The following is a 15713-nucleotide window of genomic DNA, read 5'->3' as shown; positions in this document are numbered from 1 at the left end:
ATTTCCTGGGTCCTTTTTTCCCCCTTTTTTGAAGATGGGAACTACATCAGCTCTTTTCCAGTCCTCTGGTAGTTCCCCAGTGCTCCAGGATCTCTGAAAAATATAGTTCAGTGGTTCTGAGATTACATCTGCCAGTTCCTTGAGAACCTTGGGATGTAATCCATCTGGTCCTGGTGATTTGAACTCGTCTAGGCTGGACTGGTCCTGGTGATTTGAACTCATCTAGTGGAGGCAGTCTTGACCCAGTTCGGCTGGGCCACATACTTGGTACAGGATTAGCATATACCAGAAGGAAGGGGAGTAGGGATTGCATTTATCTGTCAGAATTCTCTCGCTCATCTTTCTGAGGTTTGGAACCCTACTTCCCATCTTTCCTGCCAAAGGCAGTTCTTGAAATGATCTTGGAAAAATTTAGTACAGTTTTTCTCCAAATTTTCATATCAACATTAAAGTTGACAACTAGTTTAGTTGTGTCATGACAACCATGGATTAAAGGGTAAAGGGAATAGGATTAGATTAGAAGTGAGTGGTTAATTCATTGCATGAAAAGATCATCATTGTTACAATTTGAACTGACCAGGAACCAATTAAGATGGTTTATCCTTAGAGACAGATAGAATCTGAGGACTTAATTAACATTCTCAGATAACATGGTAGTTCACAGCACTGGACTTACAATGATACAGTAAGTAGAGGATGTTTATTGATCCTATTTTTCCTGAGTTCCTCTCCAATTACATAGAGTCTAGAATGCTCTTTTGTTTTTGAGGAACTGTGTGCAGTAAAGCAAAAATCATTAGATTGCTAGAACAAAGCCTGTAATAACTATGACTAATCACAAGCCAGAATACCTTAGTCTTTTAAGTTGCAGTGATAGCAACAGAAAGTGATTATTTCTTGCCATCATTACATCTTCAGAAAAGAACCCAGCAAAACTTTTTTGGGTGGTAGGTTGCTGTTCAAAGTTAGTCCTGAGGCAGATGCAGCATATCGTTTAGCAGTCCTTTGTAATAAATTTTGAAGATAAAGTCATCCACATCTGCTCTAAATTGGCCCACATAATTGCTGCTCATAAATTTATGTGAGCACTAATTAATTTGTTATTCTGGCCAGATTGTTATTAGGGAGGATAAGCAAGCTACTTTTTCTCTAACAATTTGCCTAGTATGACTGTTAAGATCTAGCAGGGACAGTCTAACATGGCTGTGTTTCTTAAAATTGTGACAAACAAGAGTGACAATCATTGATTTCTCTTTGGCTTCATTGTGCTTAGTGACAACCTCACAAGGTTTTTTTTTGTTTCTTCTTCAGGATTTCTATAAAGCCACTTGGGTGTGGTAGTTCAGATATTTGATATCAGTATGCTTATCTCCTCTTTCCATCTTAATCAGGGGAGCTTGTGCAGGTACATAGCAGCTGTCTGAAGACCAAGAAAGTGGGTGCAGCCAGGAAACTGAAGCTGAATTCATACAAAACACTATGAATAGGTAGTTCTCCAGCATGACGAGTGGAGAATCCACCAATGGGTTTTGCTTGTCTTCTGCCCATATAGACTAAGTCAACCAAATCACCACGCCCCCTCTTCCTGAGACCAACTCCCAGTCTCGACTTAATCTCTAGCTCGTAAAGACACAGATTTGGCTCTAGGACAGATCAGGTTGTATTTTTCTTTACTTTCCTTTCAAAAAGAAGCTGGGGAGGGTGAGAGATGAGCAAGCGAATCCCTCGCTGCCGTCTCCAGCTGAATCCAGCAACCACGAGCATTTCTGATCAGTTTCAGCTGACCGGCAGAGCACAGGAGTTTTCCCTCAGCCCCAGGAGTTCCCCTCAGCCCCAGCCGAGCGCCGGAAAAGCCGGGAGACGAGCAAGCGATTTTTTCGCTACCGTCCCCAGCAGGACTCAAGGAATCAGGAGTTTTTTCCGCTCAGCTCCAGCAGACTGCAGGGGCTTCCCTCAGCCCCAGCTGATCAGCAGAAGAAACCGGTCGCCATTTTCGGCGCCGCGTGGCTTCGGATTGGAAGAAGGGAATCTCCCCTCTGGGAATTGAGCCATTTCTGGTTTCCCTCGACTCAGCCAAACATAGCAGAGCAGCTTAATACCTGCTCTTATCCGAGCAAGCCGCAGAGAGCGCCCTTCCAAAGGCAGCCATTAAGAACAAAGGCAGCCAGTAAGAACAAAGGACTCACGGCCGCCATTTTCGGCGCATGTTTTCAAACTCCAGCCAGCCAATTTAATTCCTTTCAGAAGGGTTCAATTGTCAGGGAAGCCAGCGCAGACCAACAAACAGCGGGCTGCACATAACAGGCTCTCCGTTCAAACAGTCTTATCAGAGATACGAACGGGGGGGGAGGAGAGGGAAGACACACGTCTTCTCTTCCCATCTGCAGCTTCCCATCGCAAATTAAGATCAATTCACCTGGCTACTAGCAGCTGACAGCCTTTGCACAAAGGACCGTTCCCCACGCCTGGGAGAAATAAATAAAGGAAGGAAGGAAGGAAGGAAGGAAGGAAGGAAGGAAGGAAGGAAGGAGAGAAGAGAACAAAGGGAGGAGGCAGTATCACATCAACCTAAGTTCCTTGCTCAAACCGTGTGCGGGTCGCATCATTAAATTGATCTTGCCGCTAACATCTTTCGCAGCAGAGTGCTAAATTGAGAGAGCAAGAGGTGTGACTGTTCATTATTGACTGGGCCACTCTGGACTGATCCCTACCTTAACCAGGTTGCTCTGTGATCCAAATAGGCCTACCAGCAGGCCCGTACTACGAGATTCCTCCCAGTTCCCACGCTGAGATATCTCTAGTGCTAATGGCAGATGCCATTGCTACACAGACAGCCCAGAACTCCTCCGTAAGCCCTCCAGGTCGCAAGAGGCCCAGGTCATCCAACCAGGAAACAGCAGGAAGGATCAAGACCAAAGCAATATCGGTCAAAAGCCACCTACACACAAAAATTTATCCCTTGCCCCCCTCTGTTCTTTGATACAATCCAAAAGAATTTGGGGACTCTGGGGTCTTTCTCTTTAATGGGGGGGACAGATAAGAAGCTGTTCAACATAGATCCGGCCTTATCGGAGGTAATAGATGTTCCGGCAGTAGACAAGCCACTGGCGGCCCTATTCTCCCCTTCCACAGTATCTGGGGATATGGCAGAGGCTCTGAAGTCTGAGGACAAGAAGGCGGAGCTCACCTTCCGCAGAACACACCAGGCCTCAGCGTGGGCGATCAAGGCAGCCATACCTAATTCCTTTTTCGCCAGGACTTCGCTGCTCTGGCTGCGCCAACTTCAAGCCAGGATCTCCCCGGAGGAGGAAAGAACTCACCATGATTTAAGAAGGTTAGTGGCGGCAGCTGAATTTATGGCAGATTCATCACTACACGCCGCAAACTATTCTGCCAAGGCAATAGCATCCAACATCTCTGCACGCAGACTATTGTGGCTCAGACAATGGCGAGCTGACATCAAGGCCAAGTGGCGGCTGGCTGCCGCACCCTACAAGGGTGGCTTGGTCTTCGGTGAGTCCCTCAACCCATACCTGATAGAGAACAAGGATAAACGTAAGGTCCTAGGTCACCTCTCAAGAAGGACGGAAAGGAGAGCCTCCTCCTACCCTCGCAGACAACCCTTTCGGTCAGAGGCAGGCTCAGAGCCTACTTCCTTTTCCTGTCCCTTCTATCAGCCCAGATCAGACAGACAGGGCGACAGAACCGGTAACAGGGACAGATTCAGACAACAGTTCCAGGCGAAACGGCCCTTTCGGGGAATGGGGGGGCGTCCCTTTCGCAAATCCAAGTGGCAGCAGGGAGGGCTCCCCCATTGGTGGCAGGCTAGCTTTATTCGCACACAGATGGCAGGCCACCACCAGGGACCTCTGGGTCCTAAATACTATCAGATTCGGCCTCTCACTGGAATTCATCTCCAAACCCCCGAACCATTTCGTCCCTTGCCCATCGCCCAAGGATCCAATCAAGGGGAGCCTCATCAAGGAGGCCATCCAGCACCTCCTGGACATCCAGGCAATAGAACCGATGCAAAAGGGTCAACAGGGACAGGGATTCTACTCCATCTTATTTTTAGTCCCGAAGAGTTCAGGGGGGTGGAGAGCAATTCTAGACCTAAAAAGTCTAAACAATCACCTGGCATACAGAAAATTCAAAATGCAGACTCTCCAATCAATTTTAGCAGGCGTCAGAAGGGGAAACTTCTTTTTTTATATATACACATTTTATTGGTTTTTTTAATTTTTACATCAAGGTGCTCAGGAAAACACCGTGGTGAAAGGGTAATCAATCATAGCAAAACAAGTCATATATATATAATTAAAATTAATACCTTAAAAATTCCCTCCTCTATTTCCCTCACATGATATAACAAATTTAGTTTAATCTATTTCTTCTTAAAATTCAATCAATCCACAGAATCATCCCTACTATTACATCTATATAAATCACTCCTGCTTTTAAGCTCCACTAATTTCAATTAACATATTCCAATTAATCTTAAACAAACATATTAATAAAACTTTGGGTATCCCTTCTACAACACACATAATATTCCAAAAATAACATTCTAATATTTTCACATATATTCCATCTCTTAATCTAATACATCATTAATTAATACCCTTTCTTCTCTTATCATAGATCTCTCTAATTTTTCTGCTATTACAAAATAGTTTTCTATATAAACAGAGTAAAAAAACAAAAAAAAGGAATCATTTCAACCTGTTAAGTAAAATTTAAATCTCAACCAAATTAACTATCGTATCTAAGACAAACATATTATTACACCAATTATTATCTTACTGCTTTCATTTACTCAATTAGATTGTCAAATCAGTCCAAATCTCTAAAGCCTTTTTGACCTAATAATTAAGATTTTAAATCACATTTTTAAATCTAACTCTGGCTTTTTTTCTATACCAAGCTGGTTTCCGTAATGTCGCATCTATGTCATCAAATTTCAGTATTTGAGTACTAATGTTTATCAACAAATCGATCTGATCAAAATTCTCTTCCCCTTCTTCCAGTATCATGTAAGCAATATAGTCCATTTTATTCCATATTATAATTTCAGCTTGATTATCCAGGTTGTCATAACTTTCAATCGATCGCGTCTGGCTGTCAATTCCTGTTAATTTTAGCAATGGGAGTACTTCACTTATAGTCATTTTTTGATCTTCAAAGTTCTCCACCGTTTGTACATAGACTTGTGAAATATCCTCCTCTGTAGTAGTTAGTTGATTTATAGAGTAGTCATTTAAAGTCTCAATCTGGGATTTTGGGTCCAGAATTTTTCTAAAGTTCAATTGATCAGTGAGTTCTTCCATCTCAAATTGTGTACACTGTTGCATATAAGCTTCTTCTTGGCCCGTAGATTGATCTTTTAAAATTTGAGGCTCAGCTTGTGATTCTACAAGATGGTCTTTAGTTTTTCTCCATGACTTCATCTCCTCTGTCATTTCCAATATTTTTTCCAATATCAGCTCATAATCCAGTCCAGAATTCAATTGATCAATAAATTCTTCTTCCATCTCAGATTGTGCGCACTGTTGCATATAGGCTTCTTCTTGGCCTATAGGTTGATCTTTTAAAGTTTGAGGCTCAGCTTGTGATTCTGCAAAATAATCTTTAGTTTTTCTCCATGACTTCATCTCCTCTATCATTTCCAATATTTTTTCCAATATAAGCTCATAGTCAAGCTGTGGGTAAAAGTCTTCTATTTCCATAGTAAAAGAGTCTTTTAATCTTTTTGTGGAAACTATATTTATTAAGAGTCCATATACATCCGCCTCCACAATTTTTAAATCACAAACACAACCCACGGCTGTTTCCAAGCCTTTATCTTTTCTTCTTGTTAATTTCTGAAGGTCAAAACCATCTTCAAAGCAAAGACATTACAATTGCAGTAAATATTTTTGCCACAAGATGTCCTCAGTAAGCTATAGAATTTTTTTTTCTTTGCACGTTAAAAGCCTTTATCTCGTTAAGAATGACAAAGAAAGAGATAGAAAAAAGCAAATATCTTCAGTATAGTAAGTAGAATAATGCTCTATATTACAAATCTTTCCAGGGATGCCCAATATCCAAAAAGTTCAAAATATAATAAGTGCTATTCTGTAATTTTGTTTAAAGTATTTTTTCCCCAGACAGATGCCGCTTTCTTAGAACAGGGAAGTCATCCAAAAAGCAAGCTCTTTGCAGGAAAAGTAGTTCAGGCAAATAGTCAGGACGGAGAGAGGGAGGAAAAGTCTCACCGGGATTCACCACGGTGGTTCTTTATGCTTAGATGATTTTATGACTTCAGCTAGCACAGCAAAGTGATCAGCCATTTTACTGGCCGATCTTCTTCTCTGTCGGCCCTACGGAGTTAGCTCGGACTGTCGGGGGAGCCGCCGCTCCACCACAGCCGAGCAAAAGCCTCGACGGTGGTCGCCCCTCCAGGGCGATTTAAGACCCGCATAAGGGTCTACCGGTGGAGAGAAAACAGCCAACGAAGAGCGACAGCTCTTCGTGTGGCTGAGCCTGCCGTGAACCAGAAGCGGAAGTCAGAAGGGGAGACCTTCTGACTTCCATAGATCTGACGGAAGCTTACCTCCACATTCCCATACTTCCGGAGCACTGAAGGTTCCGAAGGTTTTGCCATGCAGGCCAGCATTTTCAATACAGGGTCCTGCCCTTTGGACTTTCTTCGGCCCCCAGAGTATTCACAAAAGTTCTGGCAACTTTCGCTGCACATCTACGAACCATTCCTATGCGCATCCAGTGCTACCTGGATGACATTCTTATCCTATCCGCCTCAGTCCAGACAGCACAGTCAGATCTGGCTCTGACCCTAAGGGCTTTTCAGGCTCACGGGTTCTCAATAAACTTCCAAAAGAGTCAGGTGGTTCCTTCGACCCGCCTCCTTCATCTGGGAGCCGTGATAGACACTCTAAGGTGCGAGGTCTACCTCTCTCCAGAGCATCCTAGCTGCCTCCTGTCCTGCTCCCCATGCCCGCCCGTTCAGCTGAGGAGGCGATGGGGGCGGCAGCCAGGAGCTGCTGCCTCCCGTTCTGCTCCTGCTCCCCTTCCCTGCCCGTTTGGCGCCGTCTGCCTTTCATTCTCTCTCTCTCCTAACCTGGAGGGAGAGGGAGGGAGAGAAAGAGGAAAGGAAGAGAAAGAGAGGAAAGAGGAAAGAGAAAGAGAGAGGAAAGAGGGAAAGAGAAAGAGAGGGAAAGAGGGAAAGAAAGAGAAAGAAAGAAAGGGGAGAGGAAAGAGAGAAAAAGAGGAAAGAAAAAAGGAAAGAGAAAGAAGAGAAAGAGAGGGAAAGAGAAAGAGTGGAAAGAGGAAAGAGAAAGAGGAAAAAGAGAGAAAGAGGAGAGAGAAAGAGGAAAGAGAAAGAGGAAAGAGAAAGAAAGAGAGGAAAGAAAGAGAAGAGGAAAGAGCGAAAGAGAAAGGAAAGAAAGAGGAAAGAGGGAAAGAAAGAGGAAAGAGAAAGAGAGACAGAAAGAGAAAGAGAGACAGAAAGAGAGGAAAGAGAGAAAGTTAGAGGGAAGAGAAAGAAAGAGAGGAAAGAGGGACAGACAGACAGAGAAAGAAAGAGGAAAGAGAGAAAGTTAAAGGAAAGAGGAAGAAAGAAGAAAGAGAGAGGAAAGAGAAAGTTAAAGGAAAGAGGAGGAAAGAGAGAAAGAAACAGAAAGAGAAAGTTAGAGGAAAGAGAGAAAGGAAAGAGAAAAAGGAGAGGAAAGAAAGAAAAAGGAAAGAGAAGAGAGAGGAAAGAGAAAGAGAGAAAGGGAGAGGAAAGGGGGGAGAGGAAAGAGAAAGAGGAAAGGGAGAGAAAGGGAGAGGAAAGAGAGAAAGAGGAAAGAGAAAGAAAGGGGGAGAGGAAAGAGAAAAAAGATTGAGAAAAGAGAGAGGAAAGAGAAGAGAAAGATAGGAAAGAGAAAGGAAAGAGGAAAGAGAGAAAGAGGAAAGAGAGAGAGGAAAGAGGGAAAGAGAAAGAGACAGAGAAAGAGAAAAAGAGAGGAAAGAGAAAGAGAGGAAAGAGAAAGAGAGGAAAGAGAGAAAGAGGAAAGAAAGAGAGGAAAGAGGGAAAGAGAAAGAGACAGAGAAAGAGAGGGAAAGAGAAAGAGGAAAGAAAGAGAAGAGGAAAGAGAGAAAGAGGAAAGAGAAAGAGAGAGAAAAGAGAGGGAAAGAGAAAGAGAGGAAAGAGAAAGAGAGAGACAGAAAAAGGAAAGAGAAAGTTAGAGGAAAGAGGAAGAGAAAGAGAGAGGAAAGAGAGGGACAGAGAAAGAAAGAGGAAAGAGAAAGTTAAAGGAAAGAGGAAGAAAGAGGAAAGAGAGGAAAGAGAAAGTTAAAGGAAAGAGGAAGAAAGAGGAAAGAGAGAAAGAAACAAAGAAAGTTAGAGGAAAGAGAAAGGAAAGAGAAAAAGGAGAGGAAAGAAAGAGGAAAGAGAAAGAAAAAGGAAAGAGAAGAGAGGAAAGAGAAGAGAGAGGAAAGAGAAAGAGAAAGGGAGAGAAAAGGGGGAGAGGAAAGAGAAAAAGAGGAAAGGGAGAGAAAGGGAGAGGAAAGAGAGAAAGAGGAAAGAGAGAAAGAAAGGGGGAGAGGAAAGAGAAAAAAGATTGAGAAAGAGAGAGGAAAGAGAAAGGAAAGAGGAAAGAGAGGAAAGAGGGACAGAGAAAGAGAGAAAAAGAGAGGAAAGAGAAAGAGAGAAAGGAAAGAGGAAAGAGAAAGAGAGGAAAGAGAGAGACAGAAAGAGAGAGGAAAGAGAGAGAGAAAGTTAGAGGAAAGAGGAAGAGAAAGAGAGAGGAAAGAGAGACAGGGACAGACAGACAGAGAAAGAAAGAGAGGAAAGAGAGAGAGAAAGTTAAAGGAAAGAGGAAGAAAGAGGAAAGAGAGAAAGAAAGAGAAAGTTAGGAAAAAGAGAAAGGAAAGAGAAAAAGGAGAGGAAAGAAAGAGAAAAAGAGGAAAGAAAGAGAAAAAGAGGAAAGAGAAAGAGGAAAGAGAAAGAGGAGAGAGAAAGGGAGAGGAAAGGGGGGAGAGGAAAGGGAGAGAAAGGGAGAGGAAAGAGAGGAAAGAGAAAGAAAGGGAAAGAGAAAAAGAGGAAAGAGAAAAGATTGAGAAAAGAGAGGAAAGAGAAGAGAAAGAGAGAGGAAAGAGGGAAAGAGACAGAGAAAGAGAAAAAGAGGAAAGGGAAAGAGACTGAAAGATAAAGAAAGGGGGAGAGGAAAGAGAAAAAGAAGAAAGAAAAAAGGAAAGAGAAAGAAAGAGACAGAGACCCTTTTGACATCTAAAATGAAGATAACTCTGCATATATCTTTTTACCTTTATTTTATATATACACACACAAACATATACACACACAGACACACACACACACACACACACACATATATATATAAAGATAAAAAAGGATATATGCAGTGTTATCTTCATTTTAGATATCAAAAGGGTTTTGTGGCTCCCAGTGTTTTGTTTTCGGTGGGAAACGGGTCCAAGTGGCTCTCTGAGTGTTTTGGGTTGCCTACCCCTGCTATAGGCCAATGGCAAATCAACCAGGTCCAGTCCCAACCTTTTATACCCTTTCTCGTTCTAAGACTGTAGTCAGATGGTCTGCTGACTTTTGCTGACTTCTGCTGACTTTTTACTGACTTCCTGTTGACCTACTTTCCACATATACCCGTGTACATTGGAACCCGCATCCATCAGCTACTTTTCAGTTCCCTATTTCTCCCACGGTTACAATACTCATGTTCCAGATATACATAGAACTATCCACTTTGCAATTTCATATTGCACAAAGCTCAGCAGATTACAAATAGTACATTCGTATTGTGAAACAGCATAAAGTTCAAGTTAGAGCTTCAAATCACTTCTGTGGGGGCCTATTTCAGGTTTGTTCTAGCCCAGGGCTAGGCAACACAAAATACTCAAAGAGCCACTTGGACCCGTTTCCCACTGAAAACAAAACACTGGGAGCCGCAAAACCCTTTTGATATCTAAAATGAAAATAACACTGCATATATCCTTTTTTATCTTTATGATTGATATGTGCAGGATGTATGCAGTGTTATCTTCATTTTAGATGTTAAAAGGGTCTCTCTCTCTCTCTCTCTCTCTCTCTCTCTCTCTCTCTCTCTCTCTCTCTCTCTCTCTCTCCCTTTCCTCCCTCTCACTCTTGCCTCTCTTTCTCTCTTTCTTTCCTCTCCCCTCTCTTTCGCTCTTTCCTCTCTCTTTCTCTTTCCTCTCTCTTCTCCCTCTCTCCTCTCCCTCTCTCTTTCCTCTCTCTTCCTCTCTCTCTCTTTCTCTTTCCTCTCCCTCTTTTTCTTTCCTCTCCCTCTCTCTTTCTCTCTTTCTCTTTCCTCTCTCTCCCAACCTTTTATACCCTTTCTCGTTCTAAGACTGTAGTCAGATGGTCCGCTGACTTCTGCTGACTTTTCACTGACTTCCTGTTGACCTGCTTTCCACATATACCTGTGTACATTGGAACCCGTATCCATCAGCTACTTTTCAGTTCCCTATTTCTCCCACGGTTACAATACTCATGTTCCAAATATACGTAGAACTATCTACTTTGCTCAGCAGATTACAAATAGTACGTTCGTATTGTGAAACAGCATAAAGTTCAAGTTAGAGCTTCAAATCACTTCTGTGGGGGCCTATTTCAGATTTGTTCTAGCCTCATCTTGTTATATGAGGAGGGGGCTATATTTTCATCTCCCACACTTTCTTTTAAATAGACACCCTGTGTGTGTATATGTGTGTGTGTGGTGATTCTCTCACACAAAGAGACACACACTGTTTAGTGGAACCAGTTGGTGACATTCTGTTAAGTCAGCCAATTTTGGTCGGTTGCAGGTGAAGACCAAATTGAACTGTGATAGTCTGCCATGTCAAGTTATTTCTGAACACCTTCAAATGACAAGCTCCTGATCACTGGCCTGAGCAATAGTGCCTTAACTGAGATTTTGCACCATTGTTATACAATCTTCAGTGTCAATTGTGCCACTGTGATGAGAAGTTTCAAGAAATGGTAGTCGGAGTAATTGTTGTGTTAATAATTGGGTACGCGTAGTTTGCCTGTTAAGACAGCAAATCAAGTAAATGTTTTTGATTAGGGAATTACAAATCTTTTATCAAGCATGGGAAGTAAACGTGAAGGAATAACTTCTATTTTTAAAAATTCTTCACTTCAGAAATCATGGCACAAAATGTTTCAGGCATGAACACCGTCACAGGGAAAGTACTTTTTAGAACTGATGTCCTAATGAATATATTCATATCCTCAAGTAAGCCTGCAAAGGGGTAGGATTGTCTGGATCAGTTGTTTTGTAAGCTCACATTACACACTGGATTTTGTTAAGTAGAAAATATATAGGAATATACTATAGCCTACCTCTTTGTCATGATTTCTTTCACAGTGAAGTTTCATATTATGTGTGTGTTTTTGGTTAGTGGGTGACTTTGATAAAATATGGCGTGAACATTGTGAGGATGAAGAAACTCTCTGTGAATATGCTGAAGCAATGAAAAACCTGGCAGATAATCACTGGACTAAAACTTGTGAAGGAGAAGGTCGCATTGAATGGTGCTGCAGGTAAATCTTTATATAGTCTAATGAAAGAAAATGCTATATAATATTAAAAACTTTTCTCTCATAGCTTTATGGAAGATAATGGGAGTACTATACATTTCCAATTCTGAAGGATGTGTTTTGCAGTCTGAGCATATGGTAAAGGTGCTTGAAGAGCTCCAACCATCCACTTATACTCTTAACCTATGCCTATCTTGATTATTTCTAATCATGCTGCAGGGATGGCTGAATGGTTATCAGTGTCTAAAAGACAAAAATCTATCTTTAGCGAAGTAGAAATTTGTGAGATAATCTTGAGAAAAGCTTCATTGGACCTAAACATTATTAACAACTATCAACCAACTGTGAATTTTCTGTTTTTAGCCTAAGTATAGCAACTGAATGATGATAATCCAGTTCCAGGTATTCTTGAATAAAATGTTATCTTTACCAGAAGTGAATTGTAAAAACTTGATGCCCACCACCAGTTTTTTTAATTACATTGTCCCAATTCTTGGCTTTTGGTTGTACTTGCTTGAGAGTTGAAATTCTAAATATGTGGAGAGTTTCAGATTGCCTACTCCTGATCAAAACTCTATAGTATGTATTAGGCTTAGGTTCTGCACAAAACATAACTTAATATAAAGATCTCTATTCAGAGAAAGATTGGGTTATGTGATGAAAGCCAGTTTGGTACAGTGGATTAAATCACTCACTGAGTTCTAGTCTCGCCTTAGCCATAAAAGCCAGCTGGGTGAACTTGGGGCAGTCTTAGCCCAAATCACCCCCAACATTGTTGTGGAAAAAATAGAAGGAGGAAGGTGTGTTGTATATATTCACCACCTTAAGTTACTATAAAAATAATAAAGGGATCCAAATAAATAAATGTTGATTTTTTTTGTAACCTTTTGGCAGCTTTAGTACCAATGACTATAATATCCTATTTACCCAGTTTTGTGGATTAGGACTGAAAGTCATGAGGATTCAGTTTTATTTGCAAATCTGGCTTCAAAAGTAATTTGGAGCTTGTGCATTACTCTGTGGCACTGAACCTGTAATGGCCCACAGAATCCCATACAGTATTTTTTTCCTTCATGCTTTCTAATATATACAGTAAAGCCATTAGCGAAACTACTTTATGATCTCTGTGGCATAGACATAGGTAGTTCTCAATTTACAACCACAATTGGGACCAGAATATCTGTTGCAGTTAAGTAAGTTACGTCCAGTTTAATGACCTTTTTTGGTACAGTTGTTAGCAAATAACCACAATTGTTAAGTGACTCATGCAGCCTTTAAAGAAAATTGCCTTCCAGAATAGAATAGAATGGAATGGGAATAGGAATAGGAATAAATAAGAATAAGAATTAAACCTTGGAGGTCTTCTAGTCCAGCCTCCTGTTCAAGCAGGAGAACCTATACCATCTCAGACAAGTGACTGTCTAGTCTATTCTTAAAAATCTCCAGTGATGGAGTGCCCACGATTTCTGAAGGCAAGCTGTTCCACTGGTTAATTGTCCTCACTGTTAGGAAGTTTCTCCTTCATTCCAGGTTGCTTCTCTCTTTGGTCAGTTTCCAACCATTGTTCCTTGTCCTGCCCTCTGGTGCTTTGGAGAATAGTTTGATGCCCTCTTCTTTGTGGCAGCCCCTCAAATACTGGAACACTGCTATCATGTCACCTCTGTTACGACTTTGTCAGAAGCTGGCTGGGAAAGTTGCAAATGGTGATCATATGACCCCAGGATGCTGCAATCATTGTAAATACATGCTGGTTGCCAGGTACCTGAATTGTGATCATTTGACTATGGGAATGCTGCGACAGTCATAAGTGCGAGGACCTGTCGTAAGTCACTTTTTCAGTGCCATAGTAACTTTGATCGCTAAACATATGGTTGTAAGATGAGGACTATCTGTAGTCTTTACTTGGAATCATATTAAAGAGTTCATTTCAGAACTGACAGTTTAATCGTTTTTAATTACTAGATAACTTAAGAAATATACTTTCTAGAAAAAATAATTTACTATAGAAAATGCATAGGGAAGAAAATATGAAGGATAAAGTGAAAAAAAGGGGAAATGGTGAGGTCCATGCAATTCTACAATACTGCATGAACTGAAAGAATTGTGTAATACTGAACAGTTTCTATGGTTATTTTAGCATTTAGCTTAAATCCAATTGTTAATTTTATATTCATTTCGCTGAAGTATAATTAGTTTAAATTACACTATCATAATATGCAATAATTACAATGTTTTAAATCATGGGTGTAATAGAATACCACAGGAACATGTTTTTTTTTTTAAAAAAATCTATCTGCCTTTCTGCCTTAAGTGTGTCCCGGGAATATTTTCAAAATGGTGGAAAACGGAAAGCACTGGAAAAAGATGAGAAAAGAGCAGCTCTTGCTACTAAAAGCATTCAAACTACCAGCGTTCATCCAAGTTCAAAAATGGAAGTTTCTACTGATAATTTAAGCCATAGTTCTATAATGGATGAGTAAGTGTCTAATTGTGATGTGATTATGAATAGGAAGATAATTTTTGTAATATTCTTTCAATTTATTAATTTAAATAAAGACTTCTGAGCACTGCTGTGCTTAATGCATTAGTTAACTGCGCGATCTAAATTTCCTGTTTAAAACCATTGTGATTTAAATGTTTAGTTAACTGTGCGATCTAAATTTCCTGTTTAAAACCAGTGTGATTTAAATGTTTAGCTTTGGTTAGTTTATAACTTCTTATAAAGCATATACACACTTATACAACCAGTTACTCTTTATTAGGAATAGGTTTTATGGCTCTCTAACAACAATAAAAACATTACCATTGTCAAACTGAAGTTTTCAGTGTTCATTGGGAAAAGCATGACAATTAACCCTCTTTCATATAGCATGTCTATAATGTATTGTATAGAATTAAAATATTTTGAAGTAAGCAGCCAATTTAAATGAAAAATATAGAATAGGCTTTTTTGTTAGAATTCATGTATAATCATTGTATAATCATAATGTATGCAGCTAGGCCAGGGGTAGGCAACCCAAAACACTCAAAGAGCCACTTGGACCTGTTTCCCACCGAAAACAAAACACTGGGAGCCACAAAACCCTTTTGATATCTAAAATGAAGATAACACTGCATATATCCTTTTTACCATTTTTTATATATATATAAAATATATATACTGAAGGGGCAGCAGGAGAAGACCAGTGGAAAAAAGGGGTGTGGGTATGAGGAGGGGAGCGCTACTGACAGTGAGGCTGTGGGGACAAACGTTGGGACGCGCTTGGCGCCGCCAGCGACCCCCCCCAGCTGGAAAGTGTGGAGGGAGAGGCGACCGTCACACGCACACCCATGGAGGAGGAGTCGAGTTGGGATGTTGAGGGGAGGAAGAAGGAGGAGAGGAGATGGTTGAGAGGTCGAGATGAGAGAATGGGAAGGGTGGTGGGGGCATGAGGTGTGATAGAGAGGGCAAGTAGGGTCACGGGCAATGAGGAAGAAGGGAGGAAAGTTGGAACGCGGAGGTCCAGGAAGAGAGAGGGGGACAACGGACAAAGAGGTGCCTTGGGTGAAGAACTGCTTCCTCCCCCTAATGTACGAGCAAAGCAGGGAAGGAATGGGGGTGGGGAGGAGGGAGGCAAGAGCGTGTCAGCTTGCGAAAGGGCAATCAGGAACCGAACGCAGGAAGATCGTTTGGGCCCGGTCACGCGGTCTAGGAGTCGGGTGCAAAAGGCACCACTCCTATAAACAGCCATCCCATTGACTGCTAGTCACCCTGATGATGCTGGCAGAGGGCCGGCGAAAGCTAGGTGTTTTTAATTGTATTAAACTTTTATAGTTTTTAAATCTCCTGGTGGTCTCACAATTTGTGGTTCCCCTGAATATGGATTTACCCAGGAGTCAGCACCAAGAGGAGTCAAGTATAAAAGTTTAAAAATTTAATAAGCCGAGCTTTCGTCAGACCCGTCTGACATCATCAGGGCGTTAAAACAGCAGTCTGGGAGAAACCCTTATAAAGTGTGTGTGTCAATTGCCTGCATCCGGCTTCTGCTACGCGTCATCGGACCCAGCTGCTCCTGCCGTACTAGAGGCAAGGTGCCTACTCCCGTGTAGGGGGTCCCTTTAAGTGTTTCGACGACTTCCTCCACTCCCGTCCTCCAGGTGG

The 15713-nt window shown here is 41.5% G+C and overlaps 1 protein-coding gene across 1 annotated transcript in view; it reads left to right on the top strand.

The window, feature by feature from the left end:
- BMT2 (base methyltransferase of 25S rRNA 2 homolog) overlaps positions 1 to 15713 on the top strand; it is a 63789-nt gene that overhangs the window by 35611 nt on the left and 12465 nt on the right. Inside the window, exons 2-3 of the mRNA XM_015823184.1 lie at positions 11434 to 11575; positions 13884 to 14048. Of these exons, the coding sequence (XP_015678670.1) occupies positions 11434 to 11575; positions 13884 to 14048 (307 nt within the window). The remainder of the gene's footprint in view (positions 1 to 11433; positions 11576 to 13883; positions 14049 to 15713) is intronic.

Source organism: Protobothrops mucrosquamatus, unplaced genomic scaffold (genome assembly GCF_001527695.2).
Source record: "Protobothrops mucrosquamatus isolate PMUCROS unplaced genomic scaffold, P.Mucros_1.0 scaffold1793, whole genome shotgun sequence".
NCBI classification, from domain to species: domain Eukaryota; kingdom Metazoa; phylum Chordata; class Lepidosauria; order Squamata; family Viperidae; genus Protobothrops; species Protobothrops mucrosquamatus.
This window is presented reverse-complemented; position numbering and strand designations above follow the sequence as displayed.